The sequence below is a fragment of the Cololabis saira genome, chromosome 8 (genome assembly GCF_033807715.1).
Source record: "Cololabis saira isolate AMF1-May2022 chromosome 8, fColSai1.1, whole genome shotgun sequence".
Classification (NCBI taxonomy): domain Eukaryota; kingdom Metazoa; phylum Chordata; class Actinopteri; order Beloniformes; family Belonidae; genus Cololabis; species Cololabis saira.
In genome coordinates, this window is record NC_084594.1 from 27,487,901 (window position 1) to 27,513,460 (window position 25,560).

Here is a 25,560-nt window from a genome sequence, read left to right on the forward strand (position 1 = left end):
GTCAGGTTCTTTCCTCTCATTTATTGTTCAACTGTTGCATTGTAGGTGTTTTGCAAATAAAATGTGCTATGTGGTATTACTGGTGTTGTTTTGCTGAATTTTTCAGTAAGACTTTGTGAGACTGTTTGCTTATAGCACATGCAAAATGTCAATACCCGATGGCAACTACAATATTTTCCACATATTTTCTCAGAGAACAATGTTCATGAAATGATTGTGTCGTCTTCCTTGCACAGAATATCACGTCTTATGGTATAGTGTGTACTCTAGGCTTTTAACCGCTTGATGTAAACGCGATATGTTTGTTTTTATCACAAAGTTGGAGCTCACACGTTGATGATGTGAGAGGACGGCGTGATTTTGTAGCTGGAGAAAGAGGAAGTCGGATATGGGTTAAACATTCCATGGATGGAGATTACAGGTGTGAAGCGATAGAAAGGATGGCCTTAGCTGGCCCAGAGCGAGGATGCTGTTGTACATACAAGATTGTTGATGATAGTGTCATGTCTACACTATTTGGCTGTTACTAAGGTCTTCCGCCAGAGGGAAAGGGAGGCTGCAGCTCAGACAAAATGTGAGGGAGAAAGAGATTTGGCTGTATTTTTTTTTTGTTCTTTTTCATTTTTGTAGAGACCAGATAATACCTGTCTGGCTTTGTGAATAAATTTATCTTTCTGCCTTTCGAGAATCAAGTCTGTATGTTGTTTTGTAACGACTCGGTCTGAAGTGCATTATGTTCATCGTGTCTTCAGCAGTTTTCTGTTGTTCTTGAGCTCTTTCTGATCTCTTGTTCTCCTCTGTGCCCTGCTGCTGCTGATGCTGCCATTCTGGTCGCCCTGACAACGTCCTTACATTCAGCCTCTGTCCCAAAATGCTGCTTCTGTCAGAAATGCATCAGTCATATCTAAATGCATGTGAAAAGTACAAGTCTTCAATGTAACTGCGTTAACAAGTTTTTACTTTGATTACCTGTCAAGTGTTATTTTATGCTGTTGTATATGTTTTGTCTTTAATTGTGAGAAGTACAATCATTTTACCTAAAGAACTTTTTGCAGAATCATACATGCATTTTCAGATTATCTTTTTTGATTAGTCCTTTTTTTATGAAAAATTTCACATAGCTTTTATAGTACAACATGCATGAAGGCTCAGACTTTCTTCTGGAAAGAGAATCATTAATTTTTGCTGGAGTAAAAGTTTGTGTTGGGTCATTTCAACATTTACAGTTTTTCTCAGTCGCTTTGGTACATTTCTCAGATCAGAATTGAAATTCTCAAAGCTACTTGTTCAATCTTCACATCATTGTGTCACTTGTGCACATCAAAAAAGCAGTTTCTCATTTCTTTGAACAAGTTGCAAATGCATTTGTCATCCATGCAAATGATAATGTACAATTTTCTGCTGTTTCCTACATTATCAGTTGTTTATGTCATGTTGATCAAAATGTATTATAATGGGTCTCTGTTGAATAGTCTCACCCCCCACAACATTTAGGCATTAGTTCATCGCATAAGTCTTTACATGCAAAATGGTTGAACAAGTTGTCATAATATGTCAGCATATTTCTATACATTTCCATTAGACTTTGTTTCTAAATCTGGCCTGAATTGGTAAATTGATCCCAGGTGAATCTTGACTTTCTGTAATGAAGGGAAATATGTCAAGCATTAGATCAACCAATGATCAACCAGTTTTCTGAAATAGCTCAAAGGTGCATCTCATGAACTACCAGCTGGCAAGTATACATATAGCCGGAGCACAACACAATGTTACAATGTCTGACAATGGAAGGACAAGGAATTGGACGGGGTCAACAGCTAGAGAGAAGAAGAAGAGGAGTGAGGCTGCGTGGCGGAGGAGGAGTTGGGAGGCAAAACAGAGGAAGAGGCAGAAGAGGCCGAGGACATATGCGCGTTCCTGATGAGATAAGAGCTACACTTGTAGACCATGTTCTCAATCATGGGCTTACAATGGCCGAGGCTGGTCGAAGGGTGCAGCCAAATGTTGGGAGAACAACTGTGTCCTCAATCGTTCAGACTTTTCACGACAGAACAGGTATGTAATCTAACAATAGGCACTGTACTGTAATACTGTATACCGGTACTTTCTGTAATGCTTCATACAATATGACAGTATTCTACTTTCATTTTACAATATACAGTAAGTATACTATATACAGTGACATTTTATCTAACTCAATTTTGTGTTTTGCATTACTATATTTTTTCCACATAGGACTGCAAGACAACTTCACAGGGGTGGCAGAGGGCCCTTTTCACACCTGAACAGGAGGAGGCTATTTGCACCATGGTTGTACAAAACAATGCCATAAGACTAAGGGAGATAAAAGAGTGCCATTATAGAGGACAACAACATCTTTGCAAACATCCAAACAGTCAGCATCTCAACTATTGACAGGGTGCTGAAAAGACATCAAATGAATATGAAGCAGCTGTACACTGTTCCTTTTGAAAGAAATGGTGAAAGAGTGAAGGAGCTGCGCTACCAGTATGTACAGGTAAAACACGTATGAACAACATGCAATGACTTTACCTCACAGTAAACAGTAGGCTACAACATCGTATAGTGATATACAGTGCAGTAAATGTGACCTTTACACATCGGCTATGGCTGTAGAAAAGAAGATGCAATATGTGCTTTATACATTTGATGTAACTGTATCTTGTCCAAAATGAAAATGCATGTAATTCATAAAACTAATTTTGTGTCTTCTGGATATAGTGTATGATGGAACTGGAAGCAAGTGAACCACCGCACAATTTCATCTACATGGATGAGGCTGGCTTCAACCTAACCAAACACAGAAGACGTGGTCGAAATATCATCGGCCACAGAGCTACAGTTGATGCGCCAGGCCAACGGGGCGGGAACATAACCATGGGTGCTGCCATCTCTGAGAATGGTGTGCTAACGCATATTCACATTATTGGCCCATACAATACAGAGCGTCTTGTCACCTTTTTAGACACACTCTACAGGGATCTCATCCCTGAACAAGAGAGGGCTCAGATTGGAGATAACTTGCCAAAGTATGTGATAGTTTGGGACAATGTCAGTTTCCATCGCTCCAACATCATCATGCAATGGTTTGCCACCCACAACAGGATGCTGATGGAGTTCCTCCCACCCTATTCCCCATTCCTTAACCCCATTGAGGACTTTTTCTCAGCATGGAGATGGAAAGTGTATGATCACCAGCCACATACACAAATGACCGTTCTGGCTGCCATGGATGCAGCGTGTGATGACATCACAGCAGATGCCTGCAGAGGCTTGATAAGACACTCCAAAAGATTCTTTCCACGCTGCATCGCAAGAGAAGATATTCGTTGTGACGTGGATGAGAATTTGTGGCCCAACAGACAGGAACGTCAGGAGGTGTAAGAAGACTGCACTGTAATTCCTACAGTACTGCATGTACAGTTTTCCCTAAGGAGATTGTCCTATGTTACATTTCTACTTTTTTGTTTTTTGTCTTTTTGCTCTGCAGTGCTGTCTTTTTCTTTTCTGTATCGCAATGACATGATCTGTCAACAAATTGTGGTACAAACAATAAAAATGTAAATGTGAATCTTGTCCAGTCTCTTGCAATCAATCTCCCACATACACTAAGGTGTAACTTTACAATTTACAGTAATTGTCATCGAAACTTTAGCCATAGTTTACATCAAAACATCCCTCCAGAGTACACTGACATATTGAACATGACTAAGCAATGTGACTGTCTTATCCTTACACAATGACACAAGCAATTGTGATTCTGATGCACTGACACGTTCATTGACACAGATATTTAATTTTGAGAGATGAACTAAGGATTTTGAGCAAGAGACTGGCTTTTGCAGGTAATCTATGGTGTTTTGCTATTTGTACGAACTGTTTTGAGAAATGCACTTACTGTTTTGCAAATGTCGAGGATGATCTGAGAAATGTACCAAAGCGACTGAGAAAAACTGTAATACCAGTAAATCAGCTAATGCATAATGTTTTATCAGATTACATTTAAATACAAGTTTCATTTTTCTGTTACGGTCACAACACACATGAGCTTTTTTTTTTGGCCTTATACTACCACCTTCATGTTTTTCTTGCATAGTTATTTTCTTGACTCAGCAACCCTTAGAGATCATGTGAAATATGATTATTCATTACAGTCATTTAACATCAACTTTTGAGTAAATATATGGACTTCAAATTGGACTTCTCTTGATGTCAAATTTACATAATGCCTTTAGCCTTCAGTTCATCCTTGACCCTTTTGAGATAATCCGGGTCAGGGTATCCATATCTGTAGGAGCAGAAGATGTTTGAGGGTTAACATGAGAAACATTCCCGCACATTTAATACTGATGAAGAAAGTACGCCACAAAGACATCATATTACCTCGACGGTCCACCATACGTGTTTGTTTTGTGTTGAATGTCATTCCAGGTCACCATGTTCTCCGCCCCAGTCGTTCTGGATTCCCCAACCGTGAAAATCAGCTTCTGGTCAAACGCTTTCTTCAACAGTTGTAGCACTTCGTTGCCCTCTGTGTTGTCTGGGAGATATGCAGTTCTCTGAGTACCAGTGTACCACTGTCCAGGATTTGGATGCTTTTCCTGCTTAAGAGAATAAAGGAATGAACGACCTAAAAACATCGCTAAAAACTCAAATAAAGCAACTAATGCATAACTGGTACATGTTCGGTTGTTAAAGAAATGTACCGTTTGTATTCCACTTTGAATCCGATATGTGATGACTATAGTACCACAGTTGTCAAATCCAGGAAGAGATGCAGGATCTGTCTTCCATTTCATCGTTCCCTCCGGCTGGTCTCCAATCATCACACCAAACACATCTTTGCAAACAGGACAGGTGGGTCCGTTGTGTTTCTCAAACATTTTCAGGCATTCCTCACAAAACTCATGTTTACACTTCAGTTGTTTCTTCATTTTAAGTGAATCTAAACAGATAGGGCAGGTTTCATCTTTACTGTCTCCTGCTGTCGCTCCCTCTGCTGAACGTGCTGTAGCGTGCTGTGTTGAACGCGTATCCTGCCCAGGTCCTCTGGAGGTCTCTAAATAATCATAACTCATGTTTGTCAGTGAGCTACTGAATCCGGTGGCACCCCGGGGCTGGGTGAACTTCAGGACTGATGGGGCGGTCTTCTGGTTCAGATGTAGAAGACCTCTGATGGCATGAACCTCCATGGAGGGGTTTCTTTCAGGTCTTTTGTAGGAAGCTTTGACATTGACGTTGCCTTCACTGATGTTGGACTCAAACTTATTTTTGATCTTTGCAACCTGTTGATCATAAGACGTAGTCAGCAGCTTCCAGGTGCTCTCCTCCATGGTCAACCCTGTATCAGCTACACGGTCTTTGAGGGTCGTTTTTATCTTGAAAGATGGGTCTTGGTGTTCAGGGTCTTCCTCCTCCAAAGTGCCATTTGTTGTGTGCGTTGCATTTAAGGTTGAACTGAATGCTTCTTGACAGTGGGTTGGTCCAAATACGGTAATTTCTTCTGAAAACATAGTAAGCATGAGCTTGTTCTCATTTTTCTGACTGATTTTCAGTGCACTAATCCACTGATCTGAGTCGACAAACTTGGCTGGGATAACTGAGCTACTGACTTCAGATAAGCGCGTCTGAACAAGGTTTGTGAACTCTGAAAGGGCTTTTTGTTGGCCATCTTCCTGGTCAGAGGAAAACGTCACAGTGGCCTGTGCTTCCATTTTAACTCCATGCTTCTTCTCTATACTTGCAATTTCTTCCTTGTAGATGTTGCTCATATACATGAATTGAAACACTGGGATGAGACAATTGTATAGAGGCTTCTTTTTGTCCTCATCAGAAGTGTGATCTGCTGTAGAAGCTGGATCACTATGATCCACCATTAGCACAGCATTACCCTAAACAAAAACACATCAATTAAGTTGATAGATATGCATTATCTTTGTATATTTAAATTATCTATGATAGAGGACATACAGCTTGAGGCACCGATGAAGGACGGGGGCTCACTGAAGCATTGCCTGAAGTTTGGCCATCAGGTTTTAATGGTGCCAGATTAACTGACACAATGGTCACCAGGGGAACATCTTTCAGGCTGAGACATTGATTGTGCAGTTTCTGAAGATCAATCACACCTTAAAAATAAGAAAAATACTAAAATCAATTTGATACACGAGATCTGTTTGAATAATATCTAAACTTTAACAGCCATACTGCACCTGGATTAGGTTTAACCATTATCACAGCACTCCCGTCTTTCCCGACATCTTTAACTTTGCAGTCCAGTTTGTTGGTGTTGTTGTTGAACCAATTCTGGAGAGACATTTCTAGACTTGTTTTCTTTCTTTTTTGCACAACAGACTCCGACCATTTTAAGGTGAGATAGAGTAGAACTTCATCTGTATCCTTTGCTGAAGCCATCGCAGCCTGAAAATATGTAATAAAATATATAAATTATATTGGAAATAGTCTTCTTTTTGAAGTTTTTTTTTCACTTCATAGTTCAACGGCAACTATTTTAACTTTACATAAATAACTGTTGACAGTAAAACACTATAATACAATAATCCCCAGAGAAAGTTAACTGAAAGTTAACTATTACAATGTTGACCTTGTTCCTTTTATCCTAATCAGCAGGTTTATTACAGGGTGGTGCTTTTTACACAATCTTGCACCTTGCACTCTCTGCAACAACAAGGAGAGGACAGGATGAATAAACAAATTAATAATTATTAAACCCACTGATACCTGTCCTGGGCTGTCCACTGACACCTCTGGGCCGTCCACATCCATAGTTGTTTCTGTGTCTTTCCCCAGGATATTCCCAAAGATTCCAGCCATTTTAAGCGTCTTCTTCCTTTAAAACACAGCAAACATTAACGTAAGCAGCGACAGTTGGGATAGTTGGTATAGAGCTCATTTATGATTACATATAGGCTACACACACACACACACACACACACACACACACACACACACACACACACACACACACACACACACACACACACACACACACACACACACACACACAGACACACACACACACACATATACATATACATATATATATATATATATATATATATATATATATATATATATATATATATATATATATATATATATATATATATATATATATATATATATATATTTTCTTTTTATGGTACTATGGACCTCTCCTCGAGATGTGTCTCTAATAAAGTGTGAATTGAACTGAATTGAATGTATTTATGTATTGTTTATTTATATATATATATATATATATATATATATATATATATATATATATATATATATATATATATATATATACAAATTTTTTTCTCACTTCTTTTACGTCCTTGGCTCTTAGCGAGTATTCTAACAATTCTTAAAGCCTAAACTATTGTTAAAATTCCAACTTAATTGCAGAATTAGCCGTGTATTTGCGCAGGACTCACCGGGGCAGCTGCGTCGTCGACTCTTGTTAGGAAACGAAAGTGAAAATGTTCAGCATATCGAGCTGCATCACTGACAGCAAACAAACCTGTTTCTCTTACACTGACTGGACACGCACGATCAACAAACTTCCACTGGCCTGTTTTCACAGATATGTTTACCAGTTTGATCAGTTCCTGATATTACTTTATACTTATGTAATGAAGCATACTGAACTTTTTGTATCTTACAATTAGGCTATACAGTAAATTATGCTTGCTTTTCATTTTACTTGAATGTTTCAAGGTAATATCTCTGTCTATATTTTGGTTATAACATAAAGAAATCTGCATTTACTTATCACTTGATGGAGGTGGAGGAGAACATTTCTTCAAATACTGAGCACATTTAAAAGTGAAATCATCTTCCAATTTAATCAATGTATTTCCTTTTTAGTGTGGATATGGGCGGAACCAGACAGTCACCCACCCTCCATGTTGCTGCTTCCAGTATGAAGCCAACAAGGAAGTGAGAAAAAAATGTAGTTCCTTGACTGACCACTGGGGCTGGTTCCAAAGCAAGTCAACTGCCTTTGACCTCCCTGTTTAAGTGTCTACCTCTATATCAGAAATATGTTTTATTGCATTCATTTTACTAAAAGACTGTTGTGACTGGCTGTGGCTCGGCCGGAAGGGTTAGAGGACAAAACACAGTTTGCGCAAACCAAGAGTCGGATTAACGCAGTGGTGATTTGTGGTAGCTATAAATCAAGTGATTGCAGGTCCCAGCATTTTTGTGGTATATTGTGCAGAAAAGTGGGGAACACGCCTTAGAATAGATCATGTATAATAGTCTGCTTTTATAGAGGTGCTACGTGCATTTGCATTTTCTCTTAAATTAAATGAATACACAATTCATAAAATAATTTGTTTTTATATATTAGAACATTTATATTGTAAAGTGACTTATACCCATCTCCATATTCTATTAAATTGATGCATTAATGTTTTAGGTTTGTGACACCATTTTAGGCCGGGCACAAGACCGGTTCTCCATCAAGCTACAAGCTGACAGATTCCAGCAGTACAACAACCCTGAAGCAGCTCTGAACACCACCATGGAGGTTTATCCTCTGCTGAACAAGTTGAAAACTGAACTGGGACTCAACAGCAATCATGAGTTCTGTGGCTCTGTAATTGCTTTTCATGGGGAATAATCTTCAGGACTCCTTCTCAGAGACGGTGGTTCTGCTGAAGATCATCATCACAACTCCTATGTAACTACAGCTGAATCTGAGAGGTGCTTCAGAAGAGAATCAACCTGACCTGCAACGAGACCTAGATTTTTGACACTGAACATCACATTTGGCTCCAGAATGCCTTGATAGCTTGGTATTGTATTGTACTCTGCATAAATTCTAAACACCCAGTACCAAAGCTGAGATTTGCTCTTTATTTTCAATATTCATCAAGATTCAAAGCATTTATTGTCATATGTACAGTAAGGAAACAAGTTTCCCTGTGTAAAGAAATTCTTACTTTGCCATCCACACTGAATGCCCCGAGTACGAAATAAAAATCAAATAACAAAAAAAGAACAAATGAGAAATTACAAGCGTAGCATGCAAAAAAAACAAAATTATATATATATATATATATATATATATATATATATATATATATATATATATATATATATATATATATATATATATATATATATATATATATAATTAGTAATTTGTATATTAACCATATGTATACTACAATATTTTGGGTAAAAGTGCAAATATTAGGAAAAACCAAAACTATAAAGTCCATTCAACTTTAAACAAAAAAACAAAACAAAAAAACACTATAAGTTTAGAATACAGAAAGGACAAAACTTTCTCTTTTTGGTTAAGTTATTGTTGGTAAAGTTCCATATTAGTAAGAAGAGCTGATCAGACTCCAAACCAAGATTTCAACATTTCCATCCAGAACTTAAACTTCACTGTACAATAATAAAAGACATCAAGAATAAATAGGCCATTCATACTACTATTCATTCAACTATAGGAAATTGTTTTAATAATTCGTTAGGGAAACAGTATATAGGATCATTCATCTGAAACCATATTTTTTTATGTTCATGCATTTTAAAGAAAAACTTTTCAATAAATAAAACTACTTTTAATATTAGAAGATAACACATGACAAATGGCTCTTTAGAACCTACATTACTCCCGTTAAGCTAAATCATTTTAATCCCAACATTCCAGACAATTGTCCTAAGTGTAACATAGAAAGAGGTAGCTTGCTTCATTGTATATGGGAATGTAAGAAACTCCAGGAATTTTGGAAAGATACCCTTTGCCTGATTTCAAGATTAACAGAGTTTACAATTCCTGTTGAACCTAGATTATTACAGCAGAGACTGTTGATGTTTTTAAAAAGAGGCTCAAGACCCATCTCTTTAATCAGGCTTTTAACTGACTCATTTAACTCTTTTAAATTTCTTATGCTCACCCTTATTTTTATTGGATCTTACTGCTCTGTTTTATATTTAGTTTATCCTTTTTTATCATATTTTTTTTTTTTTTTAATCTCATGTTTTATCTAAATATTTTAGTCGTTATTTATGGTCTATTTTATACATTTTACTGTCTTATTCTTTTAGTTTTTAATGTCTTGCTTTCTAGACATACTTTTAGGATTTTATGTTATACTTTTTAAACTCTTTTAGTGTATCTTATCCTGCTTTCTTGTAGCTTTTATCTCCAGTGTTTCCTCATGGGGAGCCTCCATGCTGGGAGTGACTCTGGCCTGCAGGGGGTCGTCCTGGGGGTCGTTCTGGCCTGGATGGTGGTGGAGCTCTGTACCACGGCTTCACCGCTGTGGTGTGGACTCCTCTATCCGTCCGGGCCGGGATGGTCTCTGTGGAGGAAACCCTTGTAGCTGCGGGCTATGAGACCTCCTGGCCTGGACGGCTCCCTGTTACCGTTTCCTCACCTGGATCCTCTGTGCTCAGCCATGTCTGCACCGTGTGTCTGTGTGTGTGTCTGTGTGTATAACCTAGGTCAATTGTAGTGTGCTTGTGTCTGCGGGGAGGGGGGCAGGGCATTAATAAGTTTTATGTTTATTTGTTTTATGTTAAGCACTTTGTGTTGCATTATTTGTATGAGAAGTGCTATATAAATAAAGTTTGATTTGATTTGATTTGATTTGATATGTCTATTACATATATACCCTGAAGATTTTGGTGCAAATGCAAAGAAAGCTCATAGATTTTTGTTTGTTACAAGTCAAAAGAGTAATAGCCTTGAAGTGGAAGGATGTTCAGAGTCCTAATTCCACTCAGTGGTTAGAAAAACTAACATACATTCTAAGAGGTAAAGTTGAAGAATTTAATGACATGCGGTCACCCTTTTAACATTTTATGGAGAATCTACCCAATGATTCTCATGAACAAAGATTACATGACAGTTAATTGCTGTTTATTTTCAATGCCCCTTTTCTTGTGACTTTGCTGTTCTTATACAGGAAATGGGCTAATTGTAATTGCAATTGACAAATGTATTGTATTGTATGTATATATGTATTTATACCTGAGTTAAGTCCTTTTATTTTCTTTTATTCTTTACTTTTGATTATTATTACCATTTATTTTATGTATTCACATATTTTCTGTCGAGTACTTTTGCTGAGGACCTTGTGGGGGGAGGGGGGGGGGGGGGGGGGGGTTGAGCTTGTTGTTATGAATGTTTTGTATGTTGGTTATTTGAATGAAAATCAATAAACAGAATTTGAAAAAAAAAGAAGATAAGACATGAACCAACATTATTCAAATTCTTGTAGGAGTCGTAGTGCACGTCAAAGGAACCCTTACTGATATGAAAGATTATTTGTGAATTACGTGTGAATTCCAAGAAACCTTTTTCGCTTGGCATTCGCCAAAGGAAAGTTTGGACGTACGAGAGGTGATACCATTTATGCTTAAAAAAAGCATACATTTATTTTGAATTTATTTAATTCTTCACAAATATATGGCCTAGTTTGTCTAATCTATTTTATTTAATTTGTTTATATCAATCAACTTTTGCATTTCATATTCACGACATGTTTCAAATACAGTAATGACAAGCACCATTTAAGGCTTGTGATGAAGTAACATGAAATAATGATACTATCAAAACAAGCCTTTGTTAGCTGTTGACTGACATAATTTGTTACAAAAGCAGAATCCTGAAAGCATCAATGTTTGAGAAGCTGCAACAGATGCAGCAAATGAGAGAAAATCATTTAAATGCTTAAAATTATTTTTCTGAAAGAATGATAAAAAGGTATTTTCCTATTTTTGCTTATACTGAGCATAATATTCAATAAATCTGATTGAAAAGGATATTTGACTTCACTCAGTGTCAAATTCACTCAACACCCTTGGCCTTCAGCTCCCTCTTGACTTGTTCTATATAGTTCAGGTCAGGATATCCATAACTGTGGAGAAAGAAAAGAAAATTCATATGGGAAAAACTTTCCACAAATTTAACTCTGACAAAGAAGATAAATGACAACGAAATCCCACTGAGCTACCGTACCACGCCGTTCCTCCTAATATGAACGTCTTGTGGGAAATGTCACTCCAGGTCACCTGGTTCTCAATCCCAGTTGTCATGGATGTCCCGACTGTGAAAATCAGCCTCTGGTCAAACGCTTTCTTCAACAGTTGAAGCACTTTGTTGCCTTCTTTATTGTCTGGGAGATATGCCGTCCTGGCAGTGCCGTTGTAGGGCTGTCCCGGGTTGGGATGCTTTTCCTGCCGTGGGGAGAATGGAAGACGACATTTACTGACAGCTCAGTCAGAAATTACAAACCCTGACCCTGGGGCCTGGCGCTATGGGCCATTTTTTTTTTTTCCCCAATTTTTTTTTTCCTTTTTTTTTCCTTTTTTCCCTTATAAATATCAACAGTCACGTTCCATTACAGACCTAAATATGTACTAGTCTGTGCATATCAATAAATATATGTGCAATGATGACGCGTGTCTGTTGTTCAATACAACTGATCAGACCAAGCGCAGACACAAGGTGCTCTGATCCAGACGGGTGGAGTTGGAACAAACTGTCACACAATGTCGAGAGAACGAGACGGACACAGGAAATTTCCATCAGGGGATGAAAAAAGAAAAAAACGAAAGAAAATGGAAGAGTTTAATGCCTCTCTGAAAGGCACGTTTGATAAATTTGTTACAAAAATCACCGATCCGCCCGGGTCTCAAGCAGCCGTGGGGCCCCGCGTCGAGGCAAGCCCAAATGATGATGAGGCAGGGGAAGGTATCCAGTATTTTGCTAATTGGAGAGTTAAAATTGCGCATATAGACACCCGATCCGACCCAAACCCAAAACCCTGGCCATTTCTCACAGGGCCTCGCAAATCTCCCAAACGTCTCTGCATACGCATACACATACATACAGACATATACACATACAGACATACGGTACATACTACAGCACACTTTGTCTTACTGCAAATTTTATTGGTCTTTGTAGATTTGACTTCTTATTTAATTATTCAATTTAATCAACACATTTAATTAAGATTTTCTGCAAAATGCTCACAATCGATAAGATAAGGATAATTTAATAGCATTTAATAGAACGTTGTAATAATGTATAAATAAATAAATAAAAATCTGATAGACTGTCTGATAGACTGTTTAATATACAACACATGACTTATTTTGGAATACAAAGAACCAACTTGACTATGACTATGCTATGTATAATGTGAATTAGGTTTTATTAGTAACTTTGGTAAGTTTAAGATTTCATAAATAACATCGATGGAGGGGGGCCCAAAAATCACAGTCTGCCTAGTGTAGTCCATTTATTTAATCCGGCTCTGCACATGCGTGATCAAAGTGATCGATCGGTCATCTCTTGTTTCTGTTAAACAAAGCAAATATGTACATAATCATCATAGACAAGCAAACACACAGATGTCGCTTATTTTAAATGCCCACTCCACCTCAAGGTGCGGATGGCAGTAAATACTGAACCCTGAAACTGGACTCACGTCGGTAACGCGGCTGATAAAGTTCGAACGACCTCTAAAGTTTGATTTATGGTTCCGCGTTACACCAACGCAGGGCCTACGGCGTAGGGTACGCGGTGACGCGCAAAGTACGTTGCGCGTCGCCGCGTACCCTACGCCGACTCTACGGCGTAGGGTCTGCGTCGATTTAACGCGGACCATAATTCAGGCTTAATAGTCGTTGTTTGAATGTAAATGCAAAACGATAAAGACGTTTCTTTCGCTCGCATACTCTACCTCTCACTTCAGAGCCGATGGTTGCACACACACACGACCTGGCACCACCAATGACTGACCGCTGCGACCAGCTCAGAAAAATACTCCACATAAACAAAAGTGAAAGCTCCGACACCGCAGCTGCTGCTGCAGATGCGGACTCATTTTCGACTGGGACACTCGTATATTATATAGATGCTGCTCTGTTAACCATCCCATAATGTGATAATGTGTGTCCAGTCAAAATTAAGTCAGTGCTTCCACTTTGGTGCCCTCGGAGAGATCCCGTCCTGACAGCTCCCACAGTAGGAATAATAAGTGCTCTATCTTTACCATAATTATAAAGTATGTCACGACTTTTAATACTGTCAGTATTCGTAATTGGACTCTAAACGAAATTGTGGTAATATTGCATTTAAATGACAATTTCGAGTCAGTGTGTGAGCTACAACTTACATACATGGACTTTAAAAGCCTCCACGTGGGGACAAATGGACACAAACATTGCAGTTGGACCAGGATGAGATGCATGTAACTCATGTGAATGTCTGAATTATACCCAAAGCTGTCTAGATTTTAGTTTCAATCTTGTCATAAATGTTTCTCCTAAAATTCACTAGGAGAAATAGTTGAGACAGAATAATTACATGGAGTCATACTTGAGACTTCTAGGAGATTCTTTGCTTATCAACTATTACTACTTGATAGGGTTAACGTAGTGTAACCTTTTAGGAAGGTACAGAGTAGGCAGAGGCTCCAATAAAGAGGCCGCAGCAGGCAGGCAGGCCTAAAACAAATGGTGGTCGTTGCCTAAAAAAAAAGCACTGTTTAATACACATAAGCTGTGCGTTTTACACACCCCGGCAGACCCACAAATAAAAATCATTAAAATACAAATACTCGGGCCTATCATACCGTAACCATTAAGATGCTAAAATCAGTATGAAACAATGTTGAAAGTCCATCCGCCCCCCCACCCGAAAATGATCCTGATTTATTTCATTTATTTATTTTTGAGGGGTTGTAGCGGCGCCTCCTCCAGCAGGTGGCGCCCGAGGCGACAAATAAAATACAGGGTGAGGTGTGCAAAATCTGTTTATTTGCGTTGTATCGTTAACAGTTTGTACTGATATGCAGTCTTTGTACATTTCCACACCTTAAATATGATAACTGTGAAGCAAAGCATGTTTAAACTGTAAAAAATAAACGTACAAAAGTATTTCTTAATGTGCTTTTAAAAGCTGTTTGCTGTGACATAAATGACCATTTATAGCCTGTGTGTATATACTGTATATATATATATATATATATATATATATATATTGTTACAGTTTTTCTCAGTCGCTTTGGTGCTATTCTCAGATCAGAATGAAAGTTCTCATAACTATTAGTTCAACCTCCACAACATGTAGTCCTTTGTCCACATCATAGTAGCAGTTTCTCCTTCCTCTGAACAAATTGCAAATGCTTTTGGACATGTATCAGTTGCTCTCATACAATTCTCTGCTGTTTTACAACATTATCATTTGTTTATGTCATGTCAGTCAAAATGAACTATACTTATGGACGCTGAATAGTCATTTCCTAAAAAACTAATAGTCCTCATTTCATTGCTTTAGTCATTACATACAAAATTGTTGAACAAGTTATCAAATTGTGTCAAGCTAATTTACTGTAATACCTTTCTTTATCATTTTTTCCTGGAAATCTCTCTAAATTGAACAATTGCTCTCAGGTGAACTTCAGTTTTCACTCATGAGGAGGTGTGTGAAGCATTTAGTTGCAACCAATGACAAGCCACTTGTCCACAATCACTCAGGGCTGAATCCCATGAACCATCACTTGGCAAGCATATATAGACCGAGCAAGACATGTGTACCATTTCTACAATTCTGTGACACAGAAATGGAAGGTCAGCATGGTGGAAGAGGGGTGAGGATGCGGGGAGGAAGGGGAAGGGGAAGGGGACAAAACAGGGGAAAAAACAGGGGAAGAGGGGGAAGAGGCCGAATACATACGCATATTCCTAATGAAATTAGGGCTACAATTGTGGACCATGTTATCAATCACGGCCTCACAATGGCTGAGGCTGGTCGGAGGGTGCAGCCAAATGAAGAACCACTGTGAATTCAATCATTCAAACATGAAGGGAGAACAGGTATGTATAGTATTTGACAGTAATCCAACATCTCATACAGTAATATCTCATGTTTACTGTGCATTGGTGTAATTTTACTCTGCACCACATAGGATTGAAAGACAACCTCACAGAGGTGGAAGAGGTCCCCTTTTTACCCCGCAGCAAGAGGAAGCCATTTGTGCAATGGTGATTGCAAACAATGCAATAAGGTTGAGAGAAATTCAAAGCGCTGTCATAGAGGATAACAATGTATTTGGCAATATTGAATCTGTGTCAATTGCTACAATTGATAGAGTGCTCAAAAGAAATGAAATGCGCATGAAACAATTGTACAAAGTGCCATTTGACCGGAACAGTGACAGAGTGAAGGAGATCCGTCACCAGTATGTACAGGTAAAACATCTTCTATGTATACTCTAATTTTCAGCACTGTAAACTGTTTTACTTTGTGTAGTCCCATGCAGTACACTAGCAATTCTCTCTCTCTCTCTCTCTCTCTCTCTCTCTCTCTCTCTCTCTCTCTCTCTCTCTCTCTCTCTCTCTCTCTCTCTCTCTCTCTCTCTCTCTCGGTGCATGCTGGGAGTGTGAGCTGTGAGCAGGTGGAGGTGCGAGTGTTTGTGTGACTTTTTTCCGTTTTTTCTTATGGTGATGGGTTTTGATTTACAGTTTTTCTCAGTCGCTTTGGTACATTTCTCATATCAGAATTGAAATTCTCAAAACTACTTGTTCAATCTTCACATCATTGTGTCACTTGTGCACATCAGAAAAGCAGTTTCTCATTTCTTTGAACAAGTTGCAAATGCATTTGTCATCCATGCAAATGATAATGTACAATTTTCTGCTGTTTCCTACATTATCAGTTGTTTATGTCATGTTGATCTCTGTTGAATAGTCTCACCCCCCACAACATTTAGGCATTAGTTCATCGCATAAGTCTTTACATGCAAAATGGTTGAACAAGTTGTCATAATATGTCAGCATATTTCTATACACTTCCATTAGACTTTGTTTCTAAATCTGGCCTGAATTGGTAAATTGATCCCAGGTGAATCTTGACTTTCTGTAATGAAGGGAAATATGTCAAGCATTAGATCAACCAATGATCAACCAGTTTTCTGAAATAGCTCAAAGGTGCATCTCATGAACTATCAGCTGGCAAGTATACATATAGCCGGAGCACAACACAATGTTACAATGTCTGACAATGGAAGGACAAGGAATTGGACGGGGTCAACAGCCAGAGAGAAGAAGAAGAGGAAGAGGAGTGAGGCTGCGTGGCGGAGGAGTTGGGAGGTAAAACAGAGGAAGAGGCAGAAGAGGCCGAGGACATATGCGCGTTCCTGATGAGATAAGAGCTACACTTGTAGACCATGTTCTCAATCATGGGCTTACAATGGCCGAGGCTGGTCGAAGGGTGCAGCCAAATGTTGGGAGAACAACTGTGTCCTCAATCGTTCAGACTTTTCGGCGACAGAACAGGTATGTAATCTAACAATAGGCACTGTACTGTAATACTGTATACTTTCTGTAATGCTTCATACAATATGACAGTATTCTACTTTCATTTTACAATATACATTAAGTATACTATATACAGTGACATTTTATCTTACTCAATTTTGTGTTTTGCATTACTATATTTTTTCCACATAGGACTGCAAGACAACTTCACAGGGGTAGCAGAGGGCCCCTTTTCACACCTGAACAGGAGGAGGCTATTTGCACCATGGTTGTACAAAATAATGCCATAAGACTAAGGGAGATAAAGACTAAGCAATTTGACTGTCTTATCCGTACATAATGACACAAGCACTTGTGATTCTGATGCACTGACACGTTCATTGACACAGATATTTAATTTTGAGAGATGAACTAAGGATTTTGAGCAAGAGACTGGCTTTTGCAGGTAATCCATGGTGTTTTGCTATTTGTACAAACTGTTTTGAGAAATGCACTTACTGTTTTACAAATGTCGAGGATGATCTGAGAAATGTACCAAAGCGACTGAGAAAAACTGTAACATAATTTATTTGTATAGTTTCACACCGTTTCACATTTAGTTTCTTTTGAGGGGTTTGGGGGTTTTCTTTTCTTTTTTTTGATCCCTTGTTTCCGGCGTCTCACCGCCGGCTTGGCTGACGCCATGGCCGGCGCAGATTTTAAATCCCTGACCCGGAAACATGGGATTAAAATCAGCACAGGGTTCCCCTGCAGCGTGGAGGAGATCGGGTTGGCTGTAGGGGAAAAAGTCGGACACAGCAGTGTCAGATCGGCCGCTCGGATGAACAGCGCGGTGGTCATCTTCCTGGACCGGGTGGAGAAGGTGAACCAAGTCGTTGAGACAGGAATCACGGTGTGTGGGAGCCTAGTGCAGGTGCTCCCGCTGTCGCAGCCTGCAACTAGGGTAGTCCTGAGCAATATTCCACCGTTCATTACTGACGAGTTCATAATTCGAGAGCTGTCCAGACACGGGAAGGTGGTTTCACCTGTCAGGAAGATCCTGTCTGGATGTAAGTCTCCGTTGCTGAAACACGTTGTGTCGCACCGCCGACAACTTTATATGATACTTCACAACAGAAACGAGGAGTTAAACCTTCGTTTTCAAGTGAAAGTAGATGATTATGAATACGTGATTTTTGCCACCACGTCAGTGATGAAGTGCTTCGGCTGCGGCAAAGAGGGACACACCGTGCGTTCCTGTCCTGACAGGGGTGATCCGACTCCGCCTGGCCCGGGAGAGACTCCCGCTGCTCGGCCGGGGCCGGAGCAGCGGGGAGCCGCTGCCTGGGGGGCGGCCCCCGTGGCGGCGGACCCCGCGGGGGGGTCCCCCCCCCCCCGCCCGGGACGCCGGTCCCCGGGGCGCCGGCCCCCCCGCCCGGGACGTCGGCGCCCGGGACGTCGGCGCCCGGGGCGTCGGCCCCCGGGACGTCGGCGCCCGGGACGTCGGCGCCCGCGGTGGCGGCTGCGGCGTCCGAGCGGCCGATTACAGCTCCGCGGATGATGACGCGGGGATCCGCTGCTGTGTCCGACCCCGACAGGGTGAGTTCTGTTGCACCGGGTGTTTGTGTGAATGATGTGAGTGAGTGTGGAGAACAAGGTGAGAGGGAGACAGTAGGAGAAAAAAAGGTGGAGGAGGCAGGAGGACAGAGTATGGGTGAAATAGGAGGAGGAGAGGAGGAGGAGGAGGTAGCGGGACAGAGTGTGGATGAGACAGGAGGAACAGAGGTGGGAGAAAAGAAAAGAGTGATGAATGGAGAAAGTGTGTGTGGTGAAAATTTAAAAGAAACAGAAAAAAAGGGTGAGCAGGTGAAGACGATTGGTGAGGAGGAGGAGGGGCAGGCAGGTGAAAGACTAGAGGGTGAACAGTCAGAAAAAGTAGGAGACTGTGAAAATAAAGGGTCATGGGCAGAACAGGTGGAGGAGGTAGAAATGGAGGGAGTGGTGGAGGGAGTGAATGCAAGGGCAGCAGCTAAACGAAGGAGAAAAACAAAAAATACAAGTGAGACCAAAACAATTAAAGTGGGGAAAACAGAATTACAGAAAACCCTTAGTGATGATGATGACAGCGAAGAATGGAGTACAGATACTGAGGTGGCAACACTTAGCGGCAGTCAGCGGAAAAAAATGTACTCAGCAGGAAAAATAAAACTCTTCCTGCAACAGACTAAAAATCAGCATAATGTAAAAATTGAAGATGGGTTCCCTGATCTCAATTTGTTTTGTTCTTCGGCCAGGCTTCACATGAGTAACAAGGATAAGTCTGGGCTGACTACACAGGAAATTTTTAGATTAAAAAAACTTGTGCTGAAAGCAAAAAAACAAATAAATGATGATGAGAAAGATAAGTGTTTTAATTAATTTATTAGTTTTTACACTTGTTTTTATCATCTCATTTAACATGGATGTTTTTAAAGTGGGGGTTTTAAATGTTAACGGTGCAAGAGAAACAAGAAAGAGAGCAGCAATATACGAAACAGCCAAGATGAGGAAAACTGATGTCCTCTTTTTACAAGAAACACACAGTGATTTTAGGAATGAGACAGACTGGAGGAGGGAGTGGGAGGGGGAAGCCATATTAAGCCACAACACTTCTCTAAGTGGAGGAGTGGGCTTCCTCCTTTCCAGGGCTTTTAATCCCAACTCACTGGAGGTCCAACAGCTCGTTGAGGGGAGGCTGTTGTTACTAAAGGCTCGGTTCGACCATTTTACAGCCGTTTTTATTAATGTGTATGCTCCAGCAACTGGTGCAGAGAGGAAGCAATTTTTACAACGTATAAATGGTGTTTTAGATAGCTGCGCTTCGGAGGATTTTTTATTCTTGGGTGGGGATTTTAACTGCACGGAAGACGCGACTTTAGATCGCAACCATGCAGAACCTCATCCAGCCTCACAGCACGTCTTAAAGCAGCTGGTCCACTCCCACGGCCTGGCGGACGTATGGAGAAGGATGCATGCAGACTGCAGGCAGTACACCTGGTCCCACCTGAGAGAAGGCAGGATCTCATTAGCCAGGCTGGACCGTATTTATTGTTTTAAACATCATTTTAATGTTTTTAAACGGTGTGACATTTTACCTGTTGGTTTTACGGATCATTCGCTGCTTTTATGTAATGTTTTTATTAGAAACTTTCTACCTAAAAGTGCGTATTGGCATTTTAATTCTGTTTTAACACTTGATAAGAGTTTTAGGGAGGCTTTTATTTATTTCTGGGGTGTTTTTAGACAGAGGAAGGGTGATTTTAGTAGTCTTAGGCAGTGGTGGGACCATGGTAAGACTCAAATCAGACTCCTGTGTCAACAACACACCCTCAATGTCACAAGAGACATCACCAGATCAATGAGGGATCTGGAGACCGACATAGTGGATCTAGAACGCTTAAGTGAGTCCACAGGAAATCGAGGTTATATTGAAAACCTCAAAGTCAAAAAAATGGCGTTAGCGGACCTGTTGGACCGGAAGGTACAGGGTGCACTGGTCAGGTCCCGGTTTCAGAACATCAGGGAGATGGATGCTCCCTCTAACTTTTTCTTCAGCCTGGAGAAAAGGAATGGACAGAGGAAGGTAATCCACACACTGCTGTCTGACACGGGGCAGGAACTCATGGAGCCAAGCCAGATAAAACACCACGCTGTGAGTTTTTACTCTGCGTTGTATAGCAGCGAGTACAAGGAAGAGCGAGCTCTCCTAGAGGGGTTCTGTAATGGACTGCCTCAGGTCCCCGAAAGGACCAACTCACAGCTGGAAGCCCCCCTGGAGATGAGAGAGCTAACTGCCGCCCTGCAGGGAATGCAGGGACGGCGGGCTCCAGGGATAGATGGTCTCACGACCGAGTTCTACAGGGCACACTGGGACATCCTCGCTGAGGATGTCCTGGATGTTTTTAACGAGTGTCTGGCCTCTGGCTCCATGCCGGTGTCCTGCAGAAGAGCAGTCCTCACACTGCTGCCAAAGAAGGGGAACCTGCGGGACATCCGGAACTGGCGCCCCGTGTCGTTGCTCTGTGTGGATTACAAGATTCTGTCCAAAGTACTGGCCTCCAGGCTGGGGAGGGTTATGGAGCAGGTCATCCACCGGGACCAGACCTACTGTGTACCCGGCAGGTCCATGGTGGACAATGTCCACCTGATTCGGGATGTTTTGGATGTCTCCAGTTCATTGGGTTTAGATACTGGTCTGATTTCTCTAGATCAGGAGAAGGCTTTTGACCGCGTTGAACACAGCTTCCTCTGGACAGTAATGGAGAAGTTTGGGTTCAGCGCTGGTTTCATAGCTAAGATCAAGGTGCTGTACAGTGATGCTGAGGGTGTGTTGAAACTGAACGGCGGTCTGTGTGCTCCTTTTAGGGTGTGTAGAGGTGTCAGGCAGGGCTGTGCTCTGTCTGGGATGCTCTATGCGCTCTCCCTGGAACCCCTCCTCCATAAATTACGCTCTAGCCTACGGGGTTTGGTTTTACCGGGTTTTAATGAGAACATGATTTTATCAGCATATGCAGATGATCTTATTGTTTTTATTGGAGGCCGGAGAGACGCAGACCTTTTAGCCGACATTGTGAGGGATTTTAGTACAGCCTCTGCAGCGAGGGTAAACTGGATGAAAAGTGAAGCCCTCGCTGTAGGTGAGTGGCATGGCGGTCTCCCAGCTCTCCCCCAGAACCTCCAATGGAAGAGAGGAGGCTTAAAATACCTGGGAGTGTTTTTGGGGGACGAGAACAATTTGAAAAAAAACTGGGAGACCGTCACTGAGAAGATAGAAGGAAAAATGGCCAAATGGAAATGGCTACTCCCTCACATGTCTTTTAGAGGAAGAGTGTTGGTTTTAAACAACCTTGTGGCATCCCAGCTGTGGCACAGATTAAATTGTATAGACCCCCCCTCTGGCTTGCTGACGGAAATCCAGAGAAAGATGGTGGATTTCTTCTGGGGGGGTCTACACTGGGTGCCACAGGGGGTGCTGTTTTTAGCCAGGGAGGAGGGGGGACAGGGCCTCGTCCACCTGGCCAGCCGGACCGCCACGTTTAGAATCCAGTTTATACAGAGATACCTCACAGGTCCGGCGGACCTGGTGTGGAGAGACGTGACCAGCTGCATCCTTAGACGTGCCAATAACCTGGGGTTGGATGATGTTCTGTTTTTAACTGATTCTAAATTTTTAAAATTAAATGGGTTACCTCCGTTTTATCAAGGTGTTTTTAAATCTTGGGCTCTTTTTATTAAGAACAGATGTCCCACAGCCGACTCTCTGCACTGGTTGCTGAGAGAACCACTGATCCATGGAGCCAGACTGGACGTCAGCAACAACACTACACCTGGACTGACGGCAGCGCTGGTCCAGTCTGGCACCCACACTCTGAGGCAGCTGGTGGATGCAGTGGGGCCGGCGCTGAGCGATGCCCGAGCCCTGGGCTCTTTGCTGGGGCTGCAGTCTGGTCGGGTGGCCCAGAGGATCCTGGAGCTGTGGGCCCAAAGGTTTTCAGGAGAAGAGAGGCGGCTCCTGGTGGACTACTGTGCCAAAAAAAAGGAACCTGACCCTGCAGACCCCTTCCCTGACATCATCCTGAGCCCGGGGCTGGGGGAGCTGACCGGCCCCCTACTAAAGACAACCAACGTGAAAAAGATGACGCTGCACAGAGCTGACAAGAAAACCATATATGCGAACTGTGTAAAAAGCATCCACAAGGTCGGACTGAGCAACAGACCCTCCACTATATGGACACAAAAAATGGACAGAGACGCACAGTGGAGGGTTCTATACAAACCTCCCCTCAAAAAACGAGCTGGTGATCTCCAGTGGAGGATTTTACATGGTGCTGTTGCTTCTAATGCTTTTATCTCTGTTCTTAACCCTACTGTTTCTAACAAGTGTTCTTTCTGTGATTTTAAAGAGACTGTTTTCCATGTTTTTACAGAGTGCTTGAGACTCACCAGTTTCTTCTCTCTTTTAACCATGGTTTTTAGTCTTTTTAATGTGGCTGTTAGTAAAGAGGTTTTTATCATGGGAGCTGGCTACTGGCGGAAAGAAAGACAGAAGTGGCAGCTCCTAAACTTTTTAATTGGTGAAGCGAAAATGGCCATATACATAAGCAGGAAGAACAGGGTTGAGAACAAAGAAGGGCAGGAGGCCAGAGAAGTGTTTTTAACCAATGTCAGAGCCAGGCTCTTTTTAGAATTTAGATATTGCAAGAACATTGGTAACTTGGATGATTTTAGAGATTGTTGGTGTTGGGAGGATGTTTTATGTGCTGTGAAGGACAATGAGCTGCTATTTGCACCGTTTTTAAGGGACTAATTTATTTTATTCTATTTTAACGTTACATGCAATAAAGTGTTTTTGTAAAAATCAAAAAAAATCTCTCTCTCTCTCTCTCTCTCTCTCTCTCTCTCTCTCTCTCTCTCTCTCTCTCTCTCTCTCTCTCTCTCTCTCTCTCTCAATAAAGCGTGTACTGGAGCTGGAAGCAAGGGAACCACTGCACACATTCATCTACATCGATGAGGCGGGTTTCAATCTGGCCAAAGGTAGAAGGCGTGGAAGGAATAGAATAGGACAGAGAGCAACCACTGACATCCCAGGCCAACGCGGAGGAAATATCACAATGTGTGCAGCCATCTCGGAGAATGGAGTCCTCACCCATATCCCACGCATTGGTCCATATAATACACAACACCTGCTCACTTTTTTAGACTCTCTTTACAGGGATATAATCCCCGAGAATGAGAGGGGTGGAGGCCAACAGAGCAATTATGTCCGTTTTCACCTTTCACCTCTGGTCAGGCAGTGGTTTGCTGCACATGATGACAGGATGCTGGTCGAGTATCTCCCTCCCTACTCCCCATTCCTTAATCCGATTGAGGAGTTTTTTTCTGCTTGGAGGTGGAAGGTTTATGACCGGCGTCCACATACACAAATGGCCCTGCTAGCAGCCATGGATGCAGCATGTGACGACATCACAGCAGATTCATGCAGAGGGTGGATTCGCCACTCCAGAAGATACTTTCCTCGTTGCATTGCAAGGGATGATATCCGTTGTGATGTAGATGAAAATATGTGGCCAGACAGACAGGAACGTCTGGATGTGCCAGAATGATTTACTGTACCTATGTTCAGTTAGAATATGTACTGCTATAGTGTATTGTTCACATTTGTGCACAGCTTTACCAAAAAGGTGTTTCTTATGTTTGTTCTACAGTAAATTAGTGACTGTAGTTTATTTTTCTTTTGCACAATGCTGTAGAATTGCAAAGAGCATACAGTAAAAATGTGAAACATACATATTCAGTGTCTTGTACTCAGTTACTCCCCTAACTACAGCAATGTGTAACTTTACTGTAGTTTTCAAATGGCTGTACAAGTAGTGTATAGTTCTGCCTTGAGCATTTTCAGGTAGTGTCACCAAGTCCTGACCTTTTTTTTTTTTACATTAGAAAACTCTTAGAGAATATAGTGTCCTAATGAAAACATGACAAAGCCATTTGACTATCATGCTCATAAACGATGGTGACAGGACTTCTCATTTTGACGACACTGACAGTTTCATTGACATGAGTACTTGCTTTTGAGGGATAGACAATCCATTTTGAGCAAGTGACGCGCTTTTGCAGGCATCCGCTAGGTTTTGCAGTTTGTGATAATTGTTCTGAGAAATGCACTAAGTGTTGTGCAAATGTTAAGAGTGATCTGAGAATAGCACCAAAGCGACTGAGAAAAACTGTAAGAATCATCTTTTATATGTGTACTCAGTTGATAAAGTGTAATTGATGCAGTGTTTTATTTGTACCACTGTGAGGCGCCAGTGTACAGGCCAAGGACTCATACTGCGTCATCACGTGGGTCACGCACAGACAAGGCTGTTCTGCGCAGTTGTTCTGAGTTCATGACAGAAGAAAGTTGTATTACGAGTGTCTTAATAAATATGCCAGAGCGGCTGAAGACAATTTTTGCCTCCGTCAATTTTTGTTCAACGCTGGTGAAGCTGCCAAGCTTAACAGGTTATGGGCCCAGGAGCAACTCGGGGAAGAGTTCTTTTTTTGATGTTTAATTGCTGATAGAAAGTCGCGACGGACAGCGTGCTAACAGCTAGGAGATAGCATCATGGATCCACGGGGGGCGAGCAGGCAGCCCCGACTCATGTTCGACGGAGATGAAACCAAGTATGAACTGTGGGAGACGAAAGTGTTGGGACATTTGCGCTTATTAGGACT

General features: G+C 41.3%; 1 protein-coding gene across 1 annotated transcript in view; it reads right to left on the reverse strand.

Moving 5' to 3' along the window:
• Positions 1-666: 666 nt before the first annotated feature.
• Positions 667-25,560, reverse strand: part of LOC133449160 (uncharacterized) — a 48,824-nt gene continuing 23,930 nt past the window's right edge. The window contains exons 4-8 of the mRNA XM_061728294.1: positions 5,323-5,912; positions 4,728-5,112; positions 4,405-4,622; positions 4,244-4,309; positions 667-880 (exon numbers count right to left, since the gene is read on the reverse strand). Coding sequence (XP_061584278.1) covers positions 667-880; positions 4,244-4,309; positions 4,405-4,622; positions 4,728-5,112; positions 5,323-5,912 — 1,473 coding nt within the window. The remainder of the gene's footprint in view (positions 881-4,243; positions 4,310-4,404; positions 4,623-4,727; positions 5,113-5,322; positions 5,913-25,560) is intronic.